At 37.8% G+C, this 23,194-nt stretch overlaps 5 protein-coding genes across 6 annotated transcripts; 3 read left to right on the forward strand and 2 right to left on the reverse strand.

The window, feature by feature from the left end:
• The first annotated feature begins 202 nt into the window (after positions 1-202).
• Positions 203-1,399, forward strand: LOC149394616 (secondary thiamine-phosphate synthase enzyme). 2 transcript variants are annotated; one of them, XM_089614804.1, is made up of 5 exons: positions 203-333; positions 480-604; positions 681-741; positions 830-1,013; positions 1,087-1,399. In XM_089614804.1, the coding sequence occupies exons 2-5, from the start codon at positions 527-529 to the stop codon at positions 1,199-1,201; spliced, it is 438 nt and encodes a 145-aa protein (XP_089470930.1). In that variant the 5' UTR covers positions 203-333; positions 480-526; the 3' UTR covers positions 1,202-1,399. The 2 variants fall into 2 exon arrangements, with proteins under 2 accessions (XP_089470930.1, XP_089470929.1); XM_089614803.1 differs by lacking the exon at positions 203-333 and having other exon boundaries at positions 361-604.
• A 519-nt stretch (positions 1,400-1,918) lies between these two features.
• Positions 1,919-3,472, reverse strand: LBD20 (LOB domain-containing protein 20). Its single transcript, XM_089615830.1, has 2 exons — positions 3,024-3,472; positions 1,919-2,117 (listed from the first exon to the last, which is right to left on the reverse strand). The coding sequence occupies exons 1-2, from the start codon at positions 3,330-3,332 to the stop codon at positions 1,926-1,928; spliced, it is 501 nt and encodes a 166-aa protein (XP_089471956.1). The 5' UTR covers positions 3,333-3,472; the 3' UTR covers positions 1,919-1,925.
• A 2,800-nt stretch (positions 3,473-6,272) lies between these two features.
• LOC149394618 (Leucine-rich repeat protein kinase family protein) lies at positions 6,273-10,130 on the forward strand. The gene is made up of 8 exons (XM_089615266.1): positions 6,273-6,802; positions 6,886-8,248; positions 8,313-8,437; positions 8,502-8,742; positions 8,814-9,007; positions 9,096-9,133; positions 9,342-9,453; positions 9,650-10,130. Exons 2-8 carry the CDS (start codon positions 6,898-6,900, stop codon positions 9,899-9,901), a joined length of 2,313 nt encoding a protein of 770 aa, XP_089471392.1. The 5' UTR covers positions 6,273-6,802; positions 6,886-6,897; the 3' UTR covers positions 9,902-10,130.
• Positions 10,131-10,456: 326 nt separating this feature from the next.
• On the reverse strand, positions 10,457-12,237 carry LOC149394619 (plant cysteine oxidase 1-like). The gene is made up of 3 exons (XM_089614692.1): positions 11,943-12,237; positions 11,205-11,326; positions 10,457-10,992 (listed from the first exon to the last, which is right to left on the reverse strand). Exons 1-3 carry the CDS (start codon positions 12,133-12,135, stop codon positions 10,528-10,530), a joined length of 780 nt encoding a protein of 259 aa, XP_089470818.1. The 5' UTR covers positions 12,136-12,237; the 3' UTR covers positions 10,457-10,527.
• Positions 12,238-13,337: 1,100 nt separating this feature from the next.
• On the forward strand, positions 13,338-22,368 carry LOC149394620 (lupeol synthase-like). Its single transcript, XM_089615616.1, has 18 exons — positions 13,338-14,188; positions 17,071-17,256; positions 17,412-17,501; positions 17,589-17,783; positions 18,035-18,119; positions 18,211-18,383; positions 18,965-19,144; positions 19,346-19,459; positions 19,536-19,655; positions 19,746-19,868; positions 19,978-20,076; positions 20,303-20,359; positions 20,768-20,814; positions 20,905-21,048; positions 21,111-21,288; positions 21,738-21,818; positions 21,888-21,971; positions 22,095-22,368. Exons 1-18 carry the CDS (start codon positions 13,994-13,996, stop codon positions 22,203-22,205), a joined length of 2,262 nt encoding a protein of 753 aa, XP_089471742.1. The 5' UTR covers positions 13,338-13,993; the 3' UTR covers positions 22,206-22,368.
• The last annotated feature ends 826 nt before the right edge of the window (positions 22,369-23,194 follow it).

Raw genomic sequence — 23,194 nt, forward strand, 5'->3', positions numbered from 1 at the left:
AAAAATAACTCGGAGACATTACAAGTAAAAATGACAAATAAAATAAAATGTATAACTTAAAATTGGAGTACAACCATAGAAAATTGCAAAAAAAAATATGGTCACAACTGACAAGTAATGTATTGTCTTAACTCTTAAATCGTAAGATGTAGGATTGGAAAAAATGACTTTTTTTTTTATGAATAAAATGACATTAATTCAAGTACATATTATCATATTAAGTAGATATTGATACGTAGAGTTATCCAAAATTCTTGTCAATTGTTTGTTCGTATTAAAAATCTGATGGCAAAGGCACAGCATCCACAAAAGAAGAGAGTAGAGGCGAATCAGGTGATTATTATGATTTGGGGTTAAATTGAAATGAATTTTGGGCTTTTGTTTATTGGGATACGGAGAGAGAGAGAGAAGAAGAAGAATAAGAACACAAGACTAGTATTAGTATCTGAAAATGTCTTTTTCGTTTGGCATAAACGCAGTGTTGAATCCTCCGACGAACACGAAGACAAAGTCGGATTCGAAATCGATGGCATCCCCGAAGTGGGCCCAGAAGACGGTGACTCTGCCTCCCCTCCACCGCGGCTGCCACCTCATCACCTCCAAGGTCAGTCATGAATGAACCTAATCAAAATCAAAATCCAATCAATCAACTAATCAAACTGATCTGCGAGAGCGAATAGATTGTGAAAGAAATGGGGGAAGACTTGTCGACCTTCAATTGCGGCCTGGCTCATCTATTCCGTACGTGCCCTACTAGCTATCACTTGTATATCTCTTTTCTTTTCTGTATATATATATGTATATCAACCAGTATGTGTGTGTTTGGCAGTGCAACACACGAGCGCGTCTCTGACGATAAACGAGAACTACGACTCGGACGTGAGAGTGGACACAGAGACGTTCCTGAACAGAGTGGTGCCCGAGGGCCCCACGGCTCCGTGGAGGCACACCCTCGAAGGCCCCGACGACATGCCCGCCCACATCAAGTCCTCCATGTTCGGCAATTCTCTCACGTCAGTCTTAACTCATTCAATCAAATCAATTTGCTTGTGAGTCGAGTCAGTCACTGATATAATAATATGACAGGATTCCGATTTCGAATGGGAAGCTGAACATGGGAACGTGGCAGGGGATATGGCTGTGCGAGCACCGAGATCACCCCACCCCTCGCAAACTCGTCGTCACCCTCAACGGTATTTGACATCACCGTCTTTACCATATATTACTTTCTTGTGTGGATTCCTATGTATGCACAAATGCTCTTCTCTCTACATTTATGTATAATGACATATCGGACCACTTTAGCGGCCAAGGAAGAAGAGACGATCGACAATATCCTGTGTTCGGTTTTTAAATTGGCTCGGCATAACAATAAATGGAATAAGTAAACATGTTTTTTTTAATAAGTAAATCACGTGTTCAAGTTTTTAAATTTACTCGACATAAAATGGTTCGAGGATGTGTTAGAAGTTCTGTTTAAAATATCATGGATCTGATCTCTGCTTCAGCGTAAATCATAGGATTGTTCATTGTTGTTGTGCGTAGGATCTCTCCAAGTCTCTAGTCTGATCGAAGTATTACCTTTTCAACACACACTACAAAATGTGCTGTGTATTTTTATTTATTTATTCTGTGAATATGAATTTGTCCAACTCTCTGCTGTAGTGCTATTGAGTAATAGTTCTGTTATCAGTTTATCCACCACCACTGGTAGTACTAGTTAGTTGGTGATGTGGGCCCCACACTACTAGCTATCCCGCTGCAAGTCCGATCTCGTCTCGTCGGGACGTGTAATATCACGAGAGTAAAAATGTGTGGAATGTTTTATGTGGTAGTAAGTATAGCATGCGCTTCAAGTCTGAGTTTACATTGTATGGATATGATGAGTGAATCGTACAAACAAGGAAACATGCTGAGAGAATCGTTCAACCACCTCCTCCGCGGAGGAGCATCTCGTTTTGGAAGACGTGATCGCCGTGGGTGGTGTCCAAGTTGTTCGGTTGCTGCTGTTGTTGGTGTTGGTGTTGGTGTTGGCGTTGGAGTGCGTTTGCGAATGCGAAGCGGGCGTGCATCACTTGGTTGTGCACCAACGACACTTCCGACTGCAGCGAAGCCACCTGTATGAAAAATGAGAATAAACAGAATGAATACGTTATGATGAGTCAAAACTCGAAGATGTACAAAGCCTTGACGTTTTTTGGATAAGCGCTCCCTAACTCCCGCATGAGCCAATTTTGATAGGCCGTAATTTCGGTTCAAGAGTCAAAATATGGTTTATAATATATCAAATTGAAGCTTTCGACAAGATTTATGTGAAGAACGAATTCTCAAAAGACATTGTTTGGAACTCTTTCCCGCATGAGCCAATTTTGACAGGCCGTAATTTTGGTTCAAGAGTCAAAATATTGTTTATAATATATCAAATTGAAGCTTTCGACAAGATTTATGCGAAGAAGGAATTCTCAAAAGACATTGTTTGGAACTCTTTTGGTCCATTTATAAGTTTTTTTAAGTCAATTTTCCTTTATTTTTTCCGGTTTGTCCTTGAGATTTTTGATGAAGTATTTAACGTTTTTTGTTCTTGGTTGGTAGATGTATGGCCCCCGTTAACGTTTTTTGTTCTTGGTTGGTAGATGTATGGCCCCCGTTCTCCACTGTGTTGGGCTGTCAACCCACCATAACTCCGCAGTAATATGATATTATCCGCTTTGGGCCTAAGCCCGCACGGTTTTATCTTTGGGCACTTTACCAAAAGGCCTCATACTAATGGAGTTGGTGTGACTCTTATATGATTATATCCAAAGCAATTCTTGTCTACTCTTTCGATGTGAGACTTGAGTTGCTACCCCAACAATAGAAACTATTTTTTTTTCCCACATAATTAAACACGTTTACGTTCCAAATTCAAATTCGATTTGATTTCCTAATATGTACGTTATCCGTAGACGAGCGATTCAACGGTCTTAATTTTGGCGCTAAATGACAAATAAAAAAAAGGGGGAAAAGAAGGGAGGGAGGCATACTTGTTGTTGGAGGGCGAGGATGGTGGAGACGCAGCCGTAGACGGGGTCGGCGAGTCGCGCCTGCGCCTCGTACGAGATGGTCACGACCGCGTCGTGCCGGCGGTGCAACGGCACCTGCTGCAGCAGCTTCGACACGTTGCTGGCCCCAAACACTTTGTGCACCGCCGCAAACCGAGCGGACCCCTGCTCCGACGCAAAGTGCGCCGCAAAGATGCATCCCCCCACACACTTGCGCCGCAGAAACTTGCACGCCCCGCAAGGGGCCCCTCCCACTCCTCCTCTCTTGTTGTTATTCCCTTCTCCCGCCATTATTCACAATCAGAAAAAGATAGAGAAAGACTAGATATACACACTCTATATTCTATATGCACACACGTTAGTCTCATGAGAAAGAGAGAGACGTTACATTGGAATTGGATGATAGTTGGTGAAGTGCACGTGCACTTTGCTATGCCTTGGTGGTGGTTGTAACTCTTGTATAAACTGATGAATAAAAGAAATAGAAACCCACAAGTCTTGTGCTGCGCTGCGTCCGTGCCGTGTGCAATGAAGATATTATTACTTTATTAAGGAAATGTACGGTAGGTGGGTGTATTATTTTCTTACCATATATAGCCTCAATTGAATTTTTATAGTATTTTTTTTTTTGGTACTGCTTTGTTTACCTTTCTTTATTATCATTGCAGTTTTTTTTTTTTTTTTTAGAATAAATGTTTTTTTTATGTATATGGGAAAGTTTTTGGTATTTGGTATTCTTGGAATGAAGTCATGAACGTAAAAAGAAACTGTATGCCTAAAAATTTCAAGACTCGGACTTTGAAATTCAATGACCATTTTTTTTAATGCATCAACTACCTCGACAAGAGTTTAGGACGGCAGATCGGTAAGAGGCTGGGATTTGTTCATAAATGTAGGACTTCTTCGTAGTGAGTTTCCCCGCCTCGGAAAAGGAACAGAAGGTACACTGGTAACAATGGCATTTTATCTGTGTCGTTTTCGAAAAATCCTTTAATTGCATTGTGACTAACCTCAAAACTACTTAAACAAGTCTCGTCATAATATAAATCCATGGAACTCCACCACTGACACTAGGAAAACCTCAGGAATAGCCATATGCTATCACAGTAATCATTCAAATAATCGAAGCACATAGAGCATTAATGTTCTTACGATAATCAGATTTGAAGTCCAATAATAAAAGTACAATAATCAGATTCTCGCTGCCTTGAACATAAAACCAGAAAGCTGAGGATTACGAACCGGATTATAGTTTTCATAATTAGCAATTTTATGGATTTTGGCTTACGATAAAATCGCCATTCACACCTTCATTTTCTCTAGCCCCAAAATTCAACCCCAGCTTTGCTTCTGATAAATAAATAAAAAAAGGAAGAAAAAAAAAAACCAAGCTCTGCTCCGAGTCGCCGCCATGTTCGTCACCTCCGGCTCTGAGTCCGATCTCAGAGTCGAAATTTGATCTCAGAGCTGTGTGCTATATTATCATGTGCTCGAAATTTGGTTGTGCATGAAGATGAATGCGTCAATTTGTTTTAAACCAAAATTGTTGATGATTAGAACTTTTGTGAAGGACCATTCATGCATAGGAAACAAATCATTGTACAACATAAACAAGCGTGTCATCAGCATTGATCAGCAAAGTTGTCAAACAAGATTTTAGGGGATATAAGTCTAGTAAACTTATATTTAAAAATTTTGAGGACTCGATTTAAGATTGAAATTAATTATGTTATATTTAAAAATAATATATTTACGGTTATACTCGGTAAATTTAGTATCAAATTTATTTATATATTCATGTGTCTAATTCTATTCTTCTAAAAAATAGACGCAAAGAACTTCATATTTATGAAGTTAAAAATTATTAAGTTGATGATTACATAAAAAACTTATTATAGTCTAGGGGATAATTCCATACCATCTCTAAAATATAGGTTGTGGGTTCAATTTTGACGGTCAGCAAAAAAGCTGCCCTTTAATAAAAATTGATAACGTTTATAAAATTTAGTCTAAGATTTCAGGAAAATTTTATAAAATTAATTTATAATAATTTAGTTGTTGAGAGGAAGACTTTAAAAAGTAAATAGCTCTAAATTCCATGAAGTTTTGAGACATTTGATTGACCATGCTACTTTAATAAGTGCGTATTTGAATTATTAGCAGCAAGAGTTGTTACCCATTGTTTCCCAACAGTGCGTATCCAAAGTAGTCATCTTGGCCATCGGAACCCTGAAGTTATTTCGGTTCCAATGCATTAATAATCTAGCGAACGTATTGCTTCCGTGGCTAACTGTATCGAAAGACATACATTCCGCTAATTTTCGTTAGTCATTGATATTGTTATTTTTTTAATTAAAAAAATTATGAATCATTTAATATTATTTTCATCTAAGGACTGATATTATTTTTATTTTTTTAAATTATATAATCGGAAGTTATTGGAAGCACAAAATTCCAATAAAATTAACGAAAATACTATTTCCGTTAACTTACAGAAGGTAAAAAATTGCTTATCAAAATTGTCACTTCCGTTAAACAATGAAAGACATTCTAACATAAGTTGTATTTCTACTTCGTTCCCATGCCGAAGATGTATATTGTATATGTGTATACATATATTCCAATCACATAAATAAATATTCCAAATGCTTTTCCTTTTCAAACATATATCATCTTCTTAACTTTGCCGACACTAATGTAATTTATTTGAAATGGTTAGGACCGATAACTTCAATATCACTGAAATTACATTAGTGTCGCTCCTAACGATTTTAAAAAAAAAATATTGAGGGCCACCGTTAAGTAAAATGCGTGTTCTATTTTGTTATTAATCACATTTTCTAAATTCTTTATTCAAACTCTGAAATACTTGCAATATTTTATGTTTGTTCAAAAAAAATATGTAAACTAAAAAAAGCAAAGGCCATAGGTGGTTTAGCACGATATAAAGTATGATGCTGTAAGCTTTTGTCATTTTGTGTCGTGGCAGTGACTTTGAGATGTGGACTTTAGTTAGGCCCCACTTTTACATTTCATTTTCACTATAGTCCCTTTCTCACACCCACTCAACATTGCCTCTCTTTCTTTCTTTACTCTACACACACACTACACTAGATATTTGCATTCCCTAATTAACTATTTCAGTAACATCTCTTCACTTCATGCATAGTAATATCGGATTAAACATTCCTATCATCATCGTCACCGTTTTTTTTTTCTCTTGCTTTGTTCAGACTATCTTTGAACCAGTGACATTTTTCCTAACATCAACATTCAACAGCAAGGTTTTGTTTTGTTGTACGAATACTTATCTCATCGAAGTGGACATGTTAAGTTGTACCTTAAGATCCAACATTAACATGTTCATTAATTTAAGAAAAGTAAAAAAGAGCACATGTCAAATCTGAAGGACTAGAGAGAGAGAGAAAAAAGAGAGAGAGAGGAATAAAGGGTGGTCTCTTCTCTGCAAGAATCTTTCTTTAATTCTCTACTTTAGTAGTTTAGTTTAGACCACATCCCACAAAGCAAATATACACACACAGGGTCGTTTGTTTCAACAGTAGTTGATTGGCTTTCCCATTTTTCACAAAACTGCCTGGTTTGAAGAGAGAAACTCTTTTGCTAATATCAACATGATGTGGCTCAAAAGGGTTTGGTGTAGTATGTGTTTCTCGCTTCTTTTGTAGCAAAAGCATTCCTTCACTCACAAGTCACCATCGTCGTCGTCGACCTCGGGTCTCTGCAATCCAATTCCGTCGGAGGTAAGTAAGTCCATTCATATAATGTAATCCGTTGACTATTTACACTGTCTCTCTCTCTCTCTCTCTCTCTTTCATTTCTGCAGAGGGCTGAGAGAATGGAGCGCTGTGTTGTGGCTGTTCTTCTCGTTGCCGCCATTTTGTCGGTCTCATTCCGGTGCTCTTACCAACTCCGATCTTCCGAGTTTCGTCCTCTGCTGCGAATAAAGCAGCTTCTGAACTTCCCGCCGATTTTAGAGCCGTGGAAGAGCAACACCGACTTCTGCGACTCAGAGCCGACCCCGACTCTGGCCGTGGTCTGCTACGAGGGCAGAGTCACTCAGCTCCACGTCATCGGAAAAAACAGCTCTCCTTCGCTGCCCCTCAACTTCTCGATAGACTCCTTCTTCGGGGCCGTGGCAAAGCTTCGCGGCTTGAAAGTCCTCACCTTCGTCTCCCTCGGCCTGTGGGGCCCGCTCCCGGGGAAGCGCCTCTCGCGCCTCTCCTCGCTCGAGATTCTGAATCTCACTTCCAACTCTCTCTCCGGACCCATCCCCGGCGAGATCGCGTCCCTCTCGACCCTCCGAACCCTCGTCCTCGACCGCAACGAGCTCTCCGGCTCGGTCCCGAGCTCGCTCCCGCTCTTCTTGACCGTCCTCAGCCTGAAAAGCAATTCCTTGGACGGGGCTTTACCGAGCACCCTCGGGCGTCTCGAGAGCCTCAGAGTGCTCGCTCTGAGCGGAAATCGGCTCCGCGGAGACGTCCCTGATCTCACACGCCTCGCCAACCTCCAAGTCCTCGAGCTCGACGGCAATTCCTTGGGCCCCAAGTTTCCTCGGTTAGCCGACAAGTTGGTCAAGCTCGGGCTGAGAAACAACAGCTTCCGATCCGGCGTCCCTTACTCGGAAGTGGAATCGTGGCGTCATCTCCGGAGATTCGATCTCTCTCTGAACTCGTTCGTGGGCCCGTTCCCGCAGCCCTTGCTGTCCCTGCCTTCCGTGGCTTACGTCAACGTCGCCGGAAACAAACTCACCGGGATGTTGCTCGCAGACCAGTCCTGCAATCCCGGCCTCGAGTTCGTGGACTTGTCTTCCAATCTCCTCACCGGAAACGTCCCTCAGAGCCTCCTCTCGGGCAGCGACAGAGACAAGGTTGTTCGATATTCCAACAACTGTTTGTCGACTCAGACGCAGAGCCAACGTGCGTTGCAGTTTTGTCACACCGAAGCTTTGGCGGTTGGAATAGTCTCCTCGTCGTCGTATTCGGAGAAGAAAAAGAAGCAGAGCCGAGTCTCGAGAGCTTTCGTGGCCTCGGGTGTCGTGGGAGGCGTGGTGGTAAGCGCTGCCATCGCTGGGGTGGTGTTTCTGGTCTATAAAAGGCTCAGATCCGCCGCGACGATCAACAAGTCAATTACGGAAAACGCATCGACTGGGACGGGATACACGTCCAACAAGTTTCTCGGCGATGCAAGTAAGCCAAATGTCATTCACTGCTTCGATAAATAATGTTGCTAATAATGCCATTACCTCGAAAGGGTATATGATGAAGACCGGAGCGCTTGGGCTTCCCGGGTATCGGATATTCTCGTTGGACGAGCTTGAAGAGGCCACTAACAATTTCGACACCTCCGCTTTCATGGGTGAAGGCTCTCATGGCCAGGTATGATGATTTCTTGTATTCCAAGCAAATTGATTCTGGTTTGAGCTTGTTTTGTGTGTGTCAGATGTACAGAGGGATTCTGAAGGATGGTACGTGTGTGGGAATAAGATGCATAAAGATGAAGCGGAGATTCGGGACCCACAACTTCATGAGCCACATCGAGACCATATCCAAGCTCAGGCACCGCAACCTCGTCAGCGCTCTCGGCTACGCCTTCGAGTGTTACTTGGACGATTCCAGTGTCAGCCGCGTTTTTCTCGTCTTTGAATACGTCCCCAACGGAACGCTAAGGAGCTGGGTTTCTGGTAATTAAATCAACTCATTCTAATCCAAGTTTCAAACAAGGACTCAAAGGTTGCTTTTTTTGGTTTGGCAGAGAGGCATTCGAAGCGATCGCTGACGTGGATTCAAAGGATATCGGCCGCGATCGGCGTGGCAAAGGGAATTCAGTTTCTGCACAGAGGTATGGTTCCGGGTGTTTACAGAAACGAAATTACGATAACAGACGTGTTGCTCGATCACAGCTTCACTGCAAAGATCAGCAGTTACAACCTGCCTTTACTGCGCAAGGTAACTAACAATAAGCACTCCTCTGCTTTAACAAATCGGTTAGTTTGTTGATGTGAATCTCTACTTATATCTTGGCTCATTCTCTCAGGTTAGACATGGAAGTGAATCCAGAGACATTGCTCTCAGGTTGGTTTGAATACTAATCTCTGTTTTCTGTACAACTTGTTTAATATTATTTTATGTTAAAAAATGTGTTTCAAAATCTATATTAACCATTAATCCACATTATAAATTTAGAGTAATTATTATATCTTCATGGACATAGTTTATGGCTTCGTCCCTAACAGATAGATCATGAGTTGAATTGCAATTATGGAATTGTGTTGGTCGATAGGGTTAACGATGACGAGAAGATCGACGTGTACGACTTTGGAGTGATACTGTTGGAGATCATCAAGGGAAGACCCGTGAAATCAGAGAAACAAGTGGATGCGCTAACGGATCAGGTACCGAGGCGTTTCTTTCTTATTATACACACACACACACACACATATATATGTATATATACCTAGATTTACCAAATGTTGCTTATTTAACAATGTTAAACGTTTAAGTTGGCTATTTTCCTAATTTTCTGATATACATATATATTAGTGTGTTGTTTGAGTGTGAAGATGAGATCCTCTGTGTGTGTGTGATTAGATACAAGCAGCATTGGGTGCGGATTCGGTGGGGCGGCGGTGCGTGGTGGATCCAATGGTGAGCAGGTGTTGCGTCGATCAATCGACAAAGACGGTGATGGAGATATGTCTGAGGTGTGTGCACAAAAACGCGGAGGAGAGGCCTTCGATGGAAGACGTTCTGTGGAACTTGCAATATGCAGCTCAGGTGCAGGACGCATGGCGCTGCGGGGAGTCGCAAAGTAGCCATGGCTCCTCCACTTCTTCTCCCTAACCTCTCATTAATCAATGATTAAGTAACTAATGAAAAGACCATTAGGGAATGAGAGTGAGAGTTTTTTTTTTGCTTTATTTTTTAAATATACATGATTTCTTGTAGATGTTCAACATGCAATTGAATTTACACCTAAGGTTCAGGTATAGTTACTAAACTTTTGCCTATGGTTACTCTCATGTCCGTATATCTTCTAAGAACTAATTTCTAAATTCATTTTCCGTTCATACTTGCAAGCGTGGTAGAGCGTATGGGACGATTAATTATTGAACTAAAATCCCAGCCTCTTAATTCTAAGTTTACCATATATATCTATTGAATAACCGACCTATAGAAAATTTATTTCAAATTATGAAAATCGAGAATGTCAAACATCAAATCTAGTTACACTCAAGTATAAACTCGATTTTTTTCTTCACGCATGAGTTTTGATATTTCTACCACAAAGTTTCAGATTTCAAAGGTTAGACACATTAAACGTAAACTATAGATTTTTTTTTCTTGATCAAGAGAATTATACCACATGATGCCATGGAGAATAATATCATGATATTCCCAGAGAAAGAAGTACGTATATATAGACATGTAACAAGCGTAAAAAAACAGCATGTAACCGGAGGATGTTACTATATATCGATAATTTGGGGACCTAAGTATTGAATCCCATCCATGTGGGATTCATGAGGCAGCTCAATCTCTTCTAACCACGCGTACTTGTCATTGTCTTCCGTGTCTAATAAAGGGTGGTCGGAGTAGTAAGAGCAGTCGCGGCCTTGTTGCTTGGAATACGGCGGTCCAATGACGTCGAGAACCACACACGCCGTCACCGCCGTGAAGCAGTGAATGTTTCCCCCCGTCTCCGGGTACAACACCATCGTCTCGCACGGCGCACTTATCACTCCGTCAGCTTTCAATTTCCCCAATCGACGCCGCCGTCTAACATCTTCCGACTTTGACTCTGCTTCTTCCGCCGTCGCCCAATCGTAGGCTTTCACGTGCATATTGCCGACCAACAGCTTTGAGAACACTGTCATTTCCGGATGGTTGTGAAGAGGAATCACTCCATTCGCCGGAATGAAGAATAAACACAGCTGCCACAACACACAAAGACGAAAAAATATTCAAACTTCAACATTTTTTTTACTAATACATTTTATATACTTAACCACATGGAAGCTCAGATTACAAAGAAATCTAATAAATATCAATTTGATGATTAATATTCTAGAAATTTATTAATTTGAATTCGTTATATAGCTACGACACCTATGCATAAATATATAAAATAAATAATAAAACTTACAGAGAACGTAGTGGACTTGTAGATGGTCGTGTAAGTGACTCTTGGTGGAGTCGTGACATTGTTATTCGGATCGAAGAACTGCACAGTCCTGCTCAGCCCCACATCTTCGGCTTTCATATTATCTATTTCAAACATATATATACGATTTTCATGATTAAATTTTATTTATGACACCAATTAGTTGTAGATCCAGAAGATAACATGCACTGATCATGGATTAACTCAAATGATTCCATTTTATTATTACTAGCTGTATATAAGACTCAAATTATTGTCGTGGGTTAAAAAAAAAAAAAAAAAAAAAAAAAAAAAAAGACTTGACATGAAAGTCAGTACTAGTGGATACCGTGGGCTGATTTTTCTACATGCCGATACGGGCTGTAATTTTGGGGACAGACAGTTATCTTACTATTTTAATTTAATACGTTTACATGCATGAAATTGAATGGAATCAATCTAACAATGCACTAAATAAAACGTGGCTTCATATTTTTATTGAATACTATATGTTAGAAAGAGGGTGATTATTAAAAATGAGTAAATAATATACAGCATACATATAATATAAGGAGCTCCGATCCGGCGATCGAGAAGATAGAATTTGGAGAGGAAATCTATTTGATGAAGGCATTAATTTGATTAGTTTCTCAGTATAATCATTTATAGGCACGGGTATTTGACATAAGTAGTAACTGAAAAAATAGAAGATTCCAGAGTGGTTATCGATCGTGTACGTACCAAGAATGGCGCGAAGATGGCGAACGTGGTGGGGCAAAGGCACGGGTGCGGCGGCGGCGGCGAACACGTGGCGGCAGCACAGGAACAAGTCCTGAAGCGCTTTCGGCGGCGCGTCCACGCGCTTCGGCCGCCGCGGCGACGCCTTGTATCTCTTCTTCTTCTCGATCACCTTCTTAGCGTACCCAACCTTCATAATTATTATTTTTGTAGATCCAAATCAATATCTCCTGAGTTGGTATTGTTTTATGTTTTGGAAACAGTAGTGATAGTTGCGAGACACGTACCAAAACATATATATATAATAGAGAGAAAGCGAAAGCGGTTCCAAAACCAGGGGCTAATAGTGGTTCTTACTTCTTCTAGACATTATTAAAATCGTTTTTTTTATTATAATAGTGGAATGGAAAAAGCAGCGTGGTTTCGGGCGCCCCCAAGATGGAGAAGCAAAGTCATATCAGTGTCTGTCCCCGAACGTGGTTTTGGTTTTAGTTGTAACTTAAAACGATTAGCAGTTGAATTACGGTCAGTTGACCATTTTGTTGGGCCCCACCACTTAACCACTGTTTTCCTTCATTATCGAGGTATTCGTTGGTTTTTTTTATCAATACGAAACTCATCCTTCTTTTTCTTTTTGTCTTCTCTCTCTCTCACTCTCACTCTCTCCACTTATGAAAGTGTATTCTCTTAGATATCCTATTAATGAGAAAGTACAAGAATTAATGGGGGCAAAACGTGAAGTCATAGTATGTTGTGGACCAATATACTCTAAAGATAACTTGGCTCATACTGACTAGAAGAAAACCATCACAAAAGAGAAAACCACACACCCTAAACTGTTCCGAAGAAAGTTCACTGTCGTGTTTCTCGACCCAGACCAACCAAAACAGAGCACCCTCAAACTTAAAAAAAAATCTACAGAGACAAAGATTAGAACTACCACTAAATCCCCGTAACGGCGGATGAAAAACGGGAAAAAAAAACCCTTGCTAAACCGAGAGATAACACGTAAACCACTATACACTAACTGTGTTTTAGCTACATTTGAAGTACAATAGATACAAAACTATTTAACTAACCACTTTTTTTTTAATTATAATTGTGGTGTTTGAGTTTAACCGGTCAAAGAACCACGAGGCTCTGATATTAACGATCCTTCTTGTTGTATAAGCATTGGATTTCAATCATCAAGGTCTCATCGGACAGTGGAGATTAAAGCCGAGTTTTTCAGCAAGTTCTTCAGATATCGATCATCTTCTGCATTACTTGGAGGACACGACAGCTATATACGAGTCTATAAATAAGTGATTGATGTAATCCTTATACACACAACTTTTTTATAGACTCTTGTGAGAGAAAATCTGAGAGAAACCCGGGTGAGAGAGAATCCGACGTGTAAGAGTCAGATTTGAAGGTTTCGGTGTAACTCTTGGTGGATTGTTCATCATTGCTGATAGTGGAAGAACCCTAAGGCTGGTCGTTAGTTACTGAACCAGGATAAATCCGGTGTGTCTTTAACTTTCTTTTACAATTTTATCTCGAAGGCTTGCGTGTAAACAGGGTCAAGATTCATTACACTTGTAATTGTTTGGTTCAAGGATAATGGAGTCGGAGATTGACAACGCCGGAGAATTGCGGTGTATTAATTATAAAACAGAGAAGTTAAGTGGTGTCATGTTCGATTATGGTACACGTACAGACTTTGCATTCAATTTTGGTGGTTGAATCACAAGTAGTTGGGAGCTCATTTAAATAATAAGAAACAAATTGCAAGCTCAATTAACTATTCAATTTTTTCCTACTCGACTCTATGTTAATTTTTCAGCCACACACACTTTATTTCATGCATATAGCTAATTTAAGTATAACTGGTACGATATGTTATATACACATATGCATATCCTAGACTATCGCTTCCTCAATAATAATAATAATAATAATAAGATCATTCTAGAGTTATAAAAACAACACACACACACACATATATATATATATATATATATATATATACAGAGGAGCGAGAGAGAGAGAGAGAGAAAGATAAACGAAGAAGAATGTGGAAGCTAAAGATCGGAGAGGGAGGGCAGTGGCTGAAAAGCGTAAATAGCCACGTCGGAAGACAGCATTGGGAGTTCGATCCCGACGCCGGCACCGCTGAAGAACGCCGTCACATTGACCAACTCCGGCGAGATTTCACGGCCAACCGCTTTCAGGTTAAGCAAAGCGCTGATCTCTTCATGAGATTGCAGGTACGTAATAGGCCCTTTATTTATAACTCAATTTAATGAGATGGAACCACGTATACTTCGACGTCTAATTTAATACTAGAATTGCACTGCTTCCTTAGAAAGTATATGGATAATGCCAAATAACTAATATAATTGCATGCATGGGATGGGATCAACAAGGCTTAGATCGGATCAGTGTTTCGTTTGTACTACAATTGTTGAAAGTGACGTAGTGACAATCCCATACCATGTAGCGACAAACCATGTACATATATCGAATATTTTATGTTTTTAATCGTTTATCGTTTCGATATACGGCAGTTTTGTTTTTCTTTTTTAACTTCACGATAACGCTGATCCCTTTAGAAACCCCAAAAATGGGCCCAAAAACCCAAAACCCACAAAAGACCCACGTTACCCAGCTCCCTGGCCCACACGCAGAAATCCCTGAAGCCTTCAGCTCTAACACGCGCGTAATTCCTCTTCCCGCGCGCGCGTGTGCACCACCTTCCTGCCGCATCACCCAAACTGGAAATAGTCTTCAATAGCCAACCGTTTTTCTTAATTTTTTTTCAATATTAAGAGCTAAACCTTTACTTTTAATAAATAGCTGCTTTAATTTTTGAAGTATACATTTTGCAATTAATAAATGTTAACCAGATTTTAATAACTGTTGATCAAATATCAATAATGATTAACTAAATTTCAATAGTTGTTAACCGCATTTCAATAACGGTTAATCAAATATCAATATACAAATATTTTGAATCAGATTACATAAACTGTTAACCATATTTCAATAAATGCTAACCGGATTTCAAAAAAATTTAACCAGATTTCAATTATTATTTCAATAACTGTTAACCAGAATTCAATAATTGTTGACCGGATTTTGAACACAATGGTATTTTTGTCTGAAGAAAAGGGAAACAATTACTGCTGAGATGTTTTGAAAACATGAGTGAGATATGAAAAGTGATGCACATTTTAGGCTAATTATGTAAATAAACTAGGTTTACTAACAAATAAAAAGCGGAAAATTTGTACTATTGACGTTTATTATAGTTTATTTTTTATTTTTTATGTTTACATAAGGCAACGTCTGAAATGATATATTCATCCATGTTATATTTTGGTTTATGGGTATTTTTTGCCAAATCTTTCAAAAAAGTCGAGTAAAAAATATTTTCATTATTTAGCAACGTTATCCTATTAGTAATTGAAATAAATTAAAATTATTATAATTCAAAATAGTACAAAATCATTTAATTGATATATCTTATTTTCTTATATTATTTTAAAAAAATCACTAAATGCATATTAATTGGGTCAGGCCGTCCGTAGGTTAACGACCCGACTGACTTTTTTAAGGGTTTTGGGTTGATCCGGCTTTTAAAAAAAAAAAGAAAAAAGTAAAGCTAAACCAGACCTGTTGAAGGGCATATTGTATAGGCCCATATAAAAGCCCAACTTAGACCTAAAGTGTATTTTTGTTGTTTTGATTAAAAGTGTATCTTTTTTAATTAAAAATTATTTATTTATTATTTTTTAAATGATTTTAGTTTGGCTCAATTTAAGCCCATTTCATACCCGGGCACATACCAAGCCGACATGCCAAGCCTTTGGCTCCACGGATCGAGGGCTTGATCCTATATTGGGCTTAAGGTTCTATTACTTAGATCAGGTTTGGCCCAACTATGTTAGGGCTATTGAGCTACTGGCCTAACTGTTCATAATATAAATTGTTATTATTATAAAAAGAAATAGTTTGAAATAGTCTGGTGGTTAACCAAAATTGATAAAATTCTCAGTCGAATTTGTTATCTGAGCTTAATGCTTCATAAATAAATTCAATGAACTGAAATTGTACTGTTTTCTCAATCACTTTTATAATTAAGCTAAAAATTTAAGATAAAAAAATCCAAATGAAATTGCGTCTTAATTTGGATTAAAAATTAATATTTCTGACATTTTATGGCTTATTTCATATTCGTATAAAGTTGCCTGTATTTCAATGAGCCATGAAATGTATCCCAGTCTTAGAAGTAATGAGTTAATCTTTCGTACCTGATGCTGTCCATTTAAATGACATGAATATAACTAACTGCATTGATTTAATAGCAGCATTATAGAACTAATACAAATCAGAACAAAGCCTATTTTCATTCAAAGACGACAGACCCATTCCTATTTCAAAATACAATCGATTCCTCTATTTAAGTAGTCAGCTCTCATATCATATGATGCAACTATTCACCGTTTTCTTTCCGTTTCATTAAAGCCTAAGAACTGTTCCCAATTTCTCATGCCTTCCTCGAGTCCTGTCATAATCGCTATCTCGACGAAAGAGCTTGGCTCAGATGGTACCTTTATTTAAATTAAGACCTTTCCAGCCTATACAGAGGATCATGAAACAAACCATTCATGGCATTATCTTTCAAAGATATCACATCAATTGAAGTCATTGCTCTATTTCTTTTTGAGTTTTTTGAAATAAATAAACTTACCAATCCATCCCGAACTTGGTGGTTAAAAAATAGAGATTATTCAAGAAATACCCGTAGGATCATCCGGCATATAAGACCGATATCAATAATGGTATGGTACCAAACCAGCATGAAGATGATAATGAAATGAGTAAGTAAAAATAAATAACTACTAGATAGAACTACAATAACTATAGAAACAACACTATTCATGAATAACTGTGATTTTCTTTATGTGGAGGCTTGTTTTCCGCGTAGGATCCTTCCTATCCTGCATTCAATGACATTCTAAAGATCTGCATTACCGAGCATTAACTAACCTGGCATTAATGAAAGAGGAACAGTATAAAAATATCAATGCGAATACCAAGATTTCCTCTATCAGAATATAATTAGCTTGGGATCGGAAATATACAGATGAGAAAGGAAAATCCAAGTGGGCCGATTCCAGAAGCAACAAAAGTGAAAGAAACAGAAGAGATAACCGAGGAGGTAGTGACTAACACGCTTAGGAGAGCCATCGGTTTTTATTCGTCACTTCAGGCCTACGACGGCCATTGGGCTTCTGAATCTGCCGGCCCATTATTTTTCCTCCCTCCCTTAGTAAGTCAACATCTATAATTACTTTATGATAAAATTGTCACAAAATCGAGTATTTTGTAACAGCATTTGGTCACAAAGTATTCAGTTTTGTGACAACATTATGTCACAAGATTGATTCTTTCTTCTCAGCAACAGTACGTGTGAAATGGATGTAGGTGATGGCATTATATATAACCGGTGACATTGATGTGGTTCTAGGACCAGAGCACAAAAAGGAAATAATTAGATATATCTATAACCATCAGGTATTAGTTGTGTATTATGTATTACTATTAGTATACAAGAACAAAATAATAGTAATAATAAATAGAAAAATGGAAATGAAAAAACAGAATGAAGATGGAGGTTGGGGACTACACATCGAAGGACACAGCACAATGTTTGGGTCGGCATTTAGCTATGTGGCATTGAGGTTGCTCGGGCAACAAATCGATGATCACAACGGAGCAATGGAAAGTGGTCGCAAATGGATTTGCAGTCACGGCGGTGCCGTCGGAATTCCTTCTTGGGGAAAGTTCTGGCTCTCGGTACTATAATATAATTACTGTTTAGTGCATATTTTAAACGGTCAAATCACTCAAATGTTTTTGACCGGTTCAGTTAAATGTGACATAATTTAAGATTAGTTAGCCAAAAATTTTAATTTATAAATTAAAAAAAAAACTATTTTTGGGCTATCCGGCAAAAATCATGAGTTTACCTGGTTGTATTATTTTGCGACTAAATATCTTAAATAAAATAGATTGTTTTGATAAATTAAAATGCACAACATATTTAGGTGGTTGGAGTGTATGAGTGGTCGGGTTGTAATCCACTGCCACCAGAGTTCTGGCTGCTTCCAAACATATCTCCGATTCATCCAGGTGGTCCGTTTATTAATCAAATGAGTGTATTATCTTTTAGTTTATCCATTATTAAGTTTCAATACTCGTGATTTAATTTTAATATATGCAGGCAAAATGTTGTGCTATTGTCGTTTGGTTTACATGCCAATGTCTTACTTGTACGGCAAGAAATTCGTGGGCCCCATCACCGACTTGATTCGCTCCATAAGGCGGGAAATCCACACACAGCCTTATCATCAAATTAACTGGAACGAAGCTAGAAACACCTTCGCCAAGGTTAATGTTATTTTTTTTTTAATCTAAAGTGTTAGAGCTGATAATCAACAGTACGTCAGAGGGGTGACATAGGCAATGGGACAGTAGATGGCGCTGATACCGCTGATTATTATTATTATTATTCAAAGTGTTATAAATAAATACATGTGTTTTTTTTTACTAAAATAGCTTAATGATGATTAATTAAGGAGGATGTGTATTATCCACACCTAAACCTGGCTTGGCGGGAGGTACCGCGACTCCCGCTCCCGCCAAGCCCGGACTCCCGTTACTTGGGCAAACGGGAGTCCCGTCCCATTAATGAACGGGCAAACGGGAGTTCCGTCCCGTTACTTGGGCAAAAGGGAGTCCCGTCCCGTTAATGAACTCCCTAAAACAGCTCTTTTTTTTTTGCCGTTGGATCTCCAACGGCCGAAATTAAAAAAAAAAAAAAAAAAAATCTTCACGGGACTAACGGGAGTCCCGGTCCCGTTAGTCGCACTAACGGGACTCCCGTCCCGTCCCATTACCAGTAACGGGAGTCCCGCTCCCGTTACTGTGCCTAACGGTAGCGGGGATTCCGTCCCGTCCCGCTACCGTTAGGCCAGGTTTATCCACACCCATTGGCGCAAGATGCGTTGTGGGGATTTCTGTACCACGTCGTGGAGCCAATGGCAACGGTTTGGCCATTCTCAAAGCTGAGAGAAAAGGCTTTAAAGGTTGCGATTCGTCACGTCCATTACGAGGACTTCAACACTAGATACCTTTGCATTGGATGTGTTGAGAAGGTACCTACTTAATCATATTAAAAAACAAATCTAAAAACACATTTCTTTCGGTTGATATTTCAAAGAGAAATTGCCCCATTTGCCACCAATTTCATAACATTTTTCAATTTCTTACACATTCGGATAAAAAAAACCCAAGTAAGGCATAAAAATGTATACAGATTTCTTTCCTGAAATAAATAACAAGTATTATAATGACAGGTTTTATGTTTGATGGCTTGTTGGGTTGAAGATCCTAATTCCGAGTCCTACAAACTTCATCTAGCCAGACTCCCTGACTACTTTTGGGTAGCCGAAGATGGACTCAAATTTCAGGTAATAATAATCATCATTACTTAAATAATACACTCATATCATATATATGCAACTAATTATAATTCTTCAAGCGCAGAGTTTTGGTTCTCAAATGTGGGACACGGCTTTTTCAGTTCAAGCAATTATGTCCGCTAATCTAAACCATGAGTTCGGACCCACACTGAGAAAAGCACATGAGTTCGTTAAGGCTTCACAGGTTAGAATGTTACTAATTATGTGCTTATTCACATGTTTGATCATCATATAAATAATGTGACATTTATATAACAAAAAATTAATAATTAAGGTTCGAGAAAATCCATCGGAAGACTTTACGAAGATGTACAGACACATATCTAAAGGCGCGTGGACGTTCGCGACTCAAGACCATGGTTGGCAAGTTTCCGATTGCACTTCCGAAGGACTCAAGGCAAACATTATATAGCCAATTAATTAAATTAAATTAAATTAAGCTGCTTAAAAATATACGATATTCTTTTAAAAGAAAATGAAAGATCATTTTTTTTTTTGACATGAAGGTTGCGCTATTGTTTTCACAAATGCCAACAATGGATGTGGGGCAAAAAATGGACACAAAATGTCTCTACGATGCGGTCAATGTTCTTCTTTCACTTCAAGTAAATAAATCTACCTCTTCTACGCCATCGAATGATGTGGTTGATTTTTTTATTTTTTGTAATTTGATCAAATACTTATTTTTAAAACCGTTTTCACGTCGCCTTTTTTTCAATTTCAAAAAGCGAAAAAAATGAACCGACATGTATCCCGTTTTTTGTAGTGGTGATAAATGTATTCATACATCTAGATCAACTAATTAATATTTTGATTCAATATGTTACACAGAGTAATAATGGTGGTTTCCCTGCTTGGGAGAGACAACGAGCATTTCGGTGGTTAGAGGTATAGTACTCTAGCTCTAAGGCTCTATTTGAAACCTAAAAAGATGCGAGAGAGAAAATAAAAAAAATATGAAGAAAATAAAATTTGAATGGATAATAATAGGGGAAAATCAAAACAAATTTATTTTGTGTTTGGAAGTTATGAAAAACGAGAGGGAAAGAAGAGAGAAAAGGTGAGAAAATAGACACAAACCTTATCCCACATGTATAAAGTTGGATATAAAGATTCTATTTACCACCTAATTTTCCATAAATAAACAAATGAAAGGCACTAATTAGTTATTCTTATTTCCCTTCTAATTTCACTTCATTCAAACAACGAAGTAAAAAATGAGAGGAATTTCCTTTTCCTTTCCCTCATATTTCTCGGATTTTAAACAAACCCTAAATTTTAGTTTTGGTGCTGCAGAAGTTGAATCCAACAGAGATCTTCGAGGACACATTGATAGAGCGAGAGTAAGAGAGACATCACTTACTTGTTACCATTCATGTAATAATTAAAATACACCAATAAGTTAATAAGAAAAAATAAAATAAAATTATTAGGTACGTGGAGTGCACAAGCTCGGCGATTCAAGCTCTAACACTTTTCAGAAAATTACACCCTCGCCACCGTAGAAAGCAAATAGACGATTGCATAGCGAGAGCGAGCCGTTATATCGAGGACACTCAAGACGAGGACGGCTCATGGTAATTAATTAATTAAAAGTTAGCTAGTTAGCTGAACAATAATTGAGATTAATTAATGGAAGGTACGGATGCTGGGGAATATGCTTCACGTACGGAACATGGTTCGGCGTTGAAGGATTGGTAGCTTCCGGAAGCACCTTCAGAAACAGCCCAACACTCCGAAAAGCTTCCGAATTTTTGCTCTCGAAGCAGCTTCCCAACGGCGGTTGGGGAGAGTTCTATCTTTCTAGTCAAAACAAGGTACTTAAAAAAAAAAAATCTATTTATATGTATTCTAGATGATGTTGTTTAGTTTAATATACAGACTTTATCCATAAGAAGACGTTTATGTATAGGGTGCCTCTTAAATATTGTTAAATTCTTTTTTATTATATATAATATACATAAATATTTCCTATAAGCCTTCCCCATGAGAATATTTTCTTTCAAGTTAGCCCCCATAACGAATTCTATCCACAGAGAAATTTCCTCCAACCAAATGGAATTATTTTCTATAATAAGAAAAAAGTGCATGGAATTTTTTTTTTGTCAATTACTAAGAGTCATATTGGCGTCTCTAAACATATGTGACCACATGGGAAGATAGACAACAAAATATATACATTGGACAAAATAATAATCCCATATATATATATATATATATATATATATATATATATATATATATATATATATATATCCTTGGACAGGTGTATACTAATTACGAAGATAACCATGCAAATCTAGTCCAGACTAGTTGGGCGTTGCTTGCCCTAATCAGCTTAGGACAGGTCAGCACTACTTACATACTTGTTACTTTGTGCATAATTTAGTATAAGAAATTGGTTAATTATATTCAGGGTGACATTGATCCAACACCCATTCACCGAGGAATAAGACTCTTGATAAATATGCAAATGGATGATGGAGATTTTCCTCAGCAGGTACATTACAAACTTGAATTTTTTTTAACTTATATATACAAAATTACAAACAAGGCATTGCTAGATAAATAATATATATATATATATATATATATATATATAATATTGAATAATATAATACAGGAGATAAGTGGGGTGTTCATGAAGAACTGCACTCTGAATTACTCGTCCTACAGAAATATCTTCCCAACTTGGGCTCTCGGAGAGTACCGTCGACGTGTTCTGTTTGCATGAATGAATTGTGGAATCCACACAAAAAATTAAGTTACTGATTCTTATTTCACATAATATATTTGATAAATTACTCAAATGCATGTAAGCGAAAGCGAATATTGTGATTCTTATTTCACACAAAAAAATTAAGTTATTAATTCTTATTTCACAGAATATATTTGCTAAATTACTCAAATGCATATAAGTGAAAGTGAATATTGTTGTATAACAAACAGTTTTAATGATTAATAGCTAACGTTTAAGTTGACTATTTTTTTTTAAAGGAGTTGACTATTTTTCTAATGAATTAGATTTGTCATTAAAATTTGAATAATATCATTAATTAGACCACTTCAAACGTCACAATTGCATAATAACTAAGGTTTGAAGAAGTTTAATAAAATAGATAATTTGGGTCAATATATGTATGCCTAAATTAACCTTGAGCGCCTGAAGTAAAAAAAATACTGGCAGTTTCCTTATTTGGATAATTGAATTCGTGTGATTAAGTTGTTAGTTTCTTAATTTAAGGAATTGGCTATTCTTTTTTTTCTTTTTTGAGTAGAGGCATTGGCTATTCTTAAATATAACAAAATCTTGAATGTTCAATATTTGAATTTGAATTTCAGTGCGAACATTCTTCTCCACACTTTAAAAAGCTTAATCGATTATATCAACAAACCATTCTAATGGCTCGCGTTAACATAAATTGACATATATAAGCAAAATTTACCTAAATAAACCTTGTCAATTACTATCACATACCAACATAAATAAACAACAATAAACGATAAAGTTGGAAAAACATTAAACTTTGACAAATGAACCTTATTCAACAAATCTGGTTAATGACTTCATAAATATTTACAAAAACTAAGAGAAAAGTTCATAAAAACATTCAAAATTTGGCAAATGCATGTAAGTGAAAATATTCGTATGATATCTTTTTCTAAATTGCTCTGGATTTACTAAATATCCTCTACAAGAATTTGGCATGAAATGCTGAGCTT

Source organism: Urtica dioica, chromosome 5 (genome assembly GCF_054948205.1).
Source record: "Urtica dioica subsp. dioica isolate 48M chromosome 5, U.dioica_male_clone48M_v1_H2, whole genome shotgun sequence".
In the NCBI taxonomy this organism is placed as follows: domain Eukaryota; kingdom Viridiplantae; phylum Streptophyta; class Magnoliopsida; order Rosales; family Urticaceae; genus Urtica; species Urtica dioica.

Bases quoted from the DNA above. Each gene is read 5' to 3' on its own strand.
- LOC149394616 (XM_089614803.1), top strand. From the start codon at position 452: ATGTCTTTTTCGTTTGGCATAAACGCAGTGTTGAATCCTCCGACGAAC. The intron at 605-680 runs GTCAGTCATGAA...GAGAGCGAATAG, and splicing joins GCCACCTCATCACCTCCAAG to ATTGTGAAAGAAATGGGGGA. The intron at 1,014-1,086 runs GTCAGTCTTAAC...ATAATATGACAG, and splicing joins ATGTTCGGCAATTCTCTCAC to GATTCCGATTTCGAATGGGA.
- LOC149394619 (XM_089614692.1), bottom strand. From the start codon at position 12,135: ATGAAGGTTGGGTACGCTAAGAAGGTGATCGAGAAGAAGAAGAGATAC. The intron at 11,327-11,942 runs GTACGTACACGA...TGTTTGAAATAG, and splicing joins CCATCTTCGCGCCATTCTTG to ATAATATGAAAGCCGAAGAT. The intron at 10,993-11,204 runs GTAAGTTTTATT...GTGTTGTGGCAG, and splicing joins ACAAGTCCACTACGTTCTCT to CTGTGTTTATTCTTCATTCC.
- LOC149394620 (XM_089615616.1), top strand. From the start codon at position 13,994: ATGTGGAAGCTAAAGATCGGAGAGGGAGGGCAGTGGCTGAAAAGCGTA. The intron at 21,049-21,110 runs GTAATTAATTAA...AATTAATGGAAG, and splicing joins CAAGACGAGGACGGCTCATG to GTACGGATGCTGGGGAATAT. The intron at 21,819-21,887 runs GTCAGCACTACT...AATTATATTCAG, and splicing joins CCCTAATCAGCTTAGGACAG to GGTGACATTGATCCAACACC.
- LBD20 (XM_089615830.1), bottom strand. From the start codon at position 3,332: ATGGCGGGAGAAGGGAATAACAACAAGAGAGGAGGAGTGGGAGGGGCC. The intron at 2,118-3,023 runs GTATGCCTCCCT...TTTTTCATACAG, and splicing joins TCCTCGCCCTCCAACAACAA to GTGGCTTCGCTGCAGTCGGA.
- LOC149394618 (XM_089615266.1), top strand. From the start codon at position 6,898: ATGGAGCGCTGTGTTGTGGCTGTTCTTCTCGTTGCCGCCATTTTGTCG. The intron at 8,249-8,312 runs GTAAGCCAAATG...TTACCTCGAAAG, and splicing joins CAAGTTTCTCGGCGATGCAA to GGTATATGATGAAGACCGGA. The intron at 8,438-8,501 runs GTATGATGATTT...TGTGTGTGTCAG, and splicing joins GTGAAGGCTCTCATGGCCAG to ATGTACAGAGGGATTCTGAA.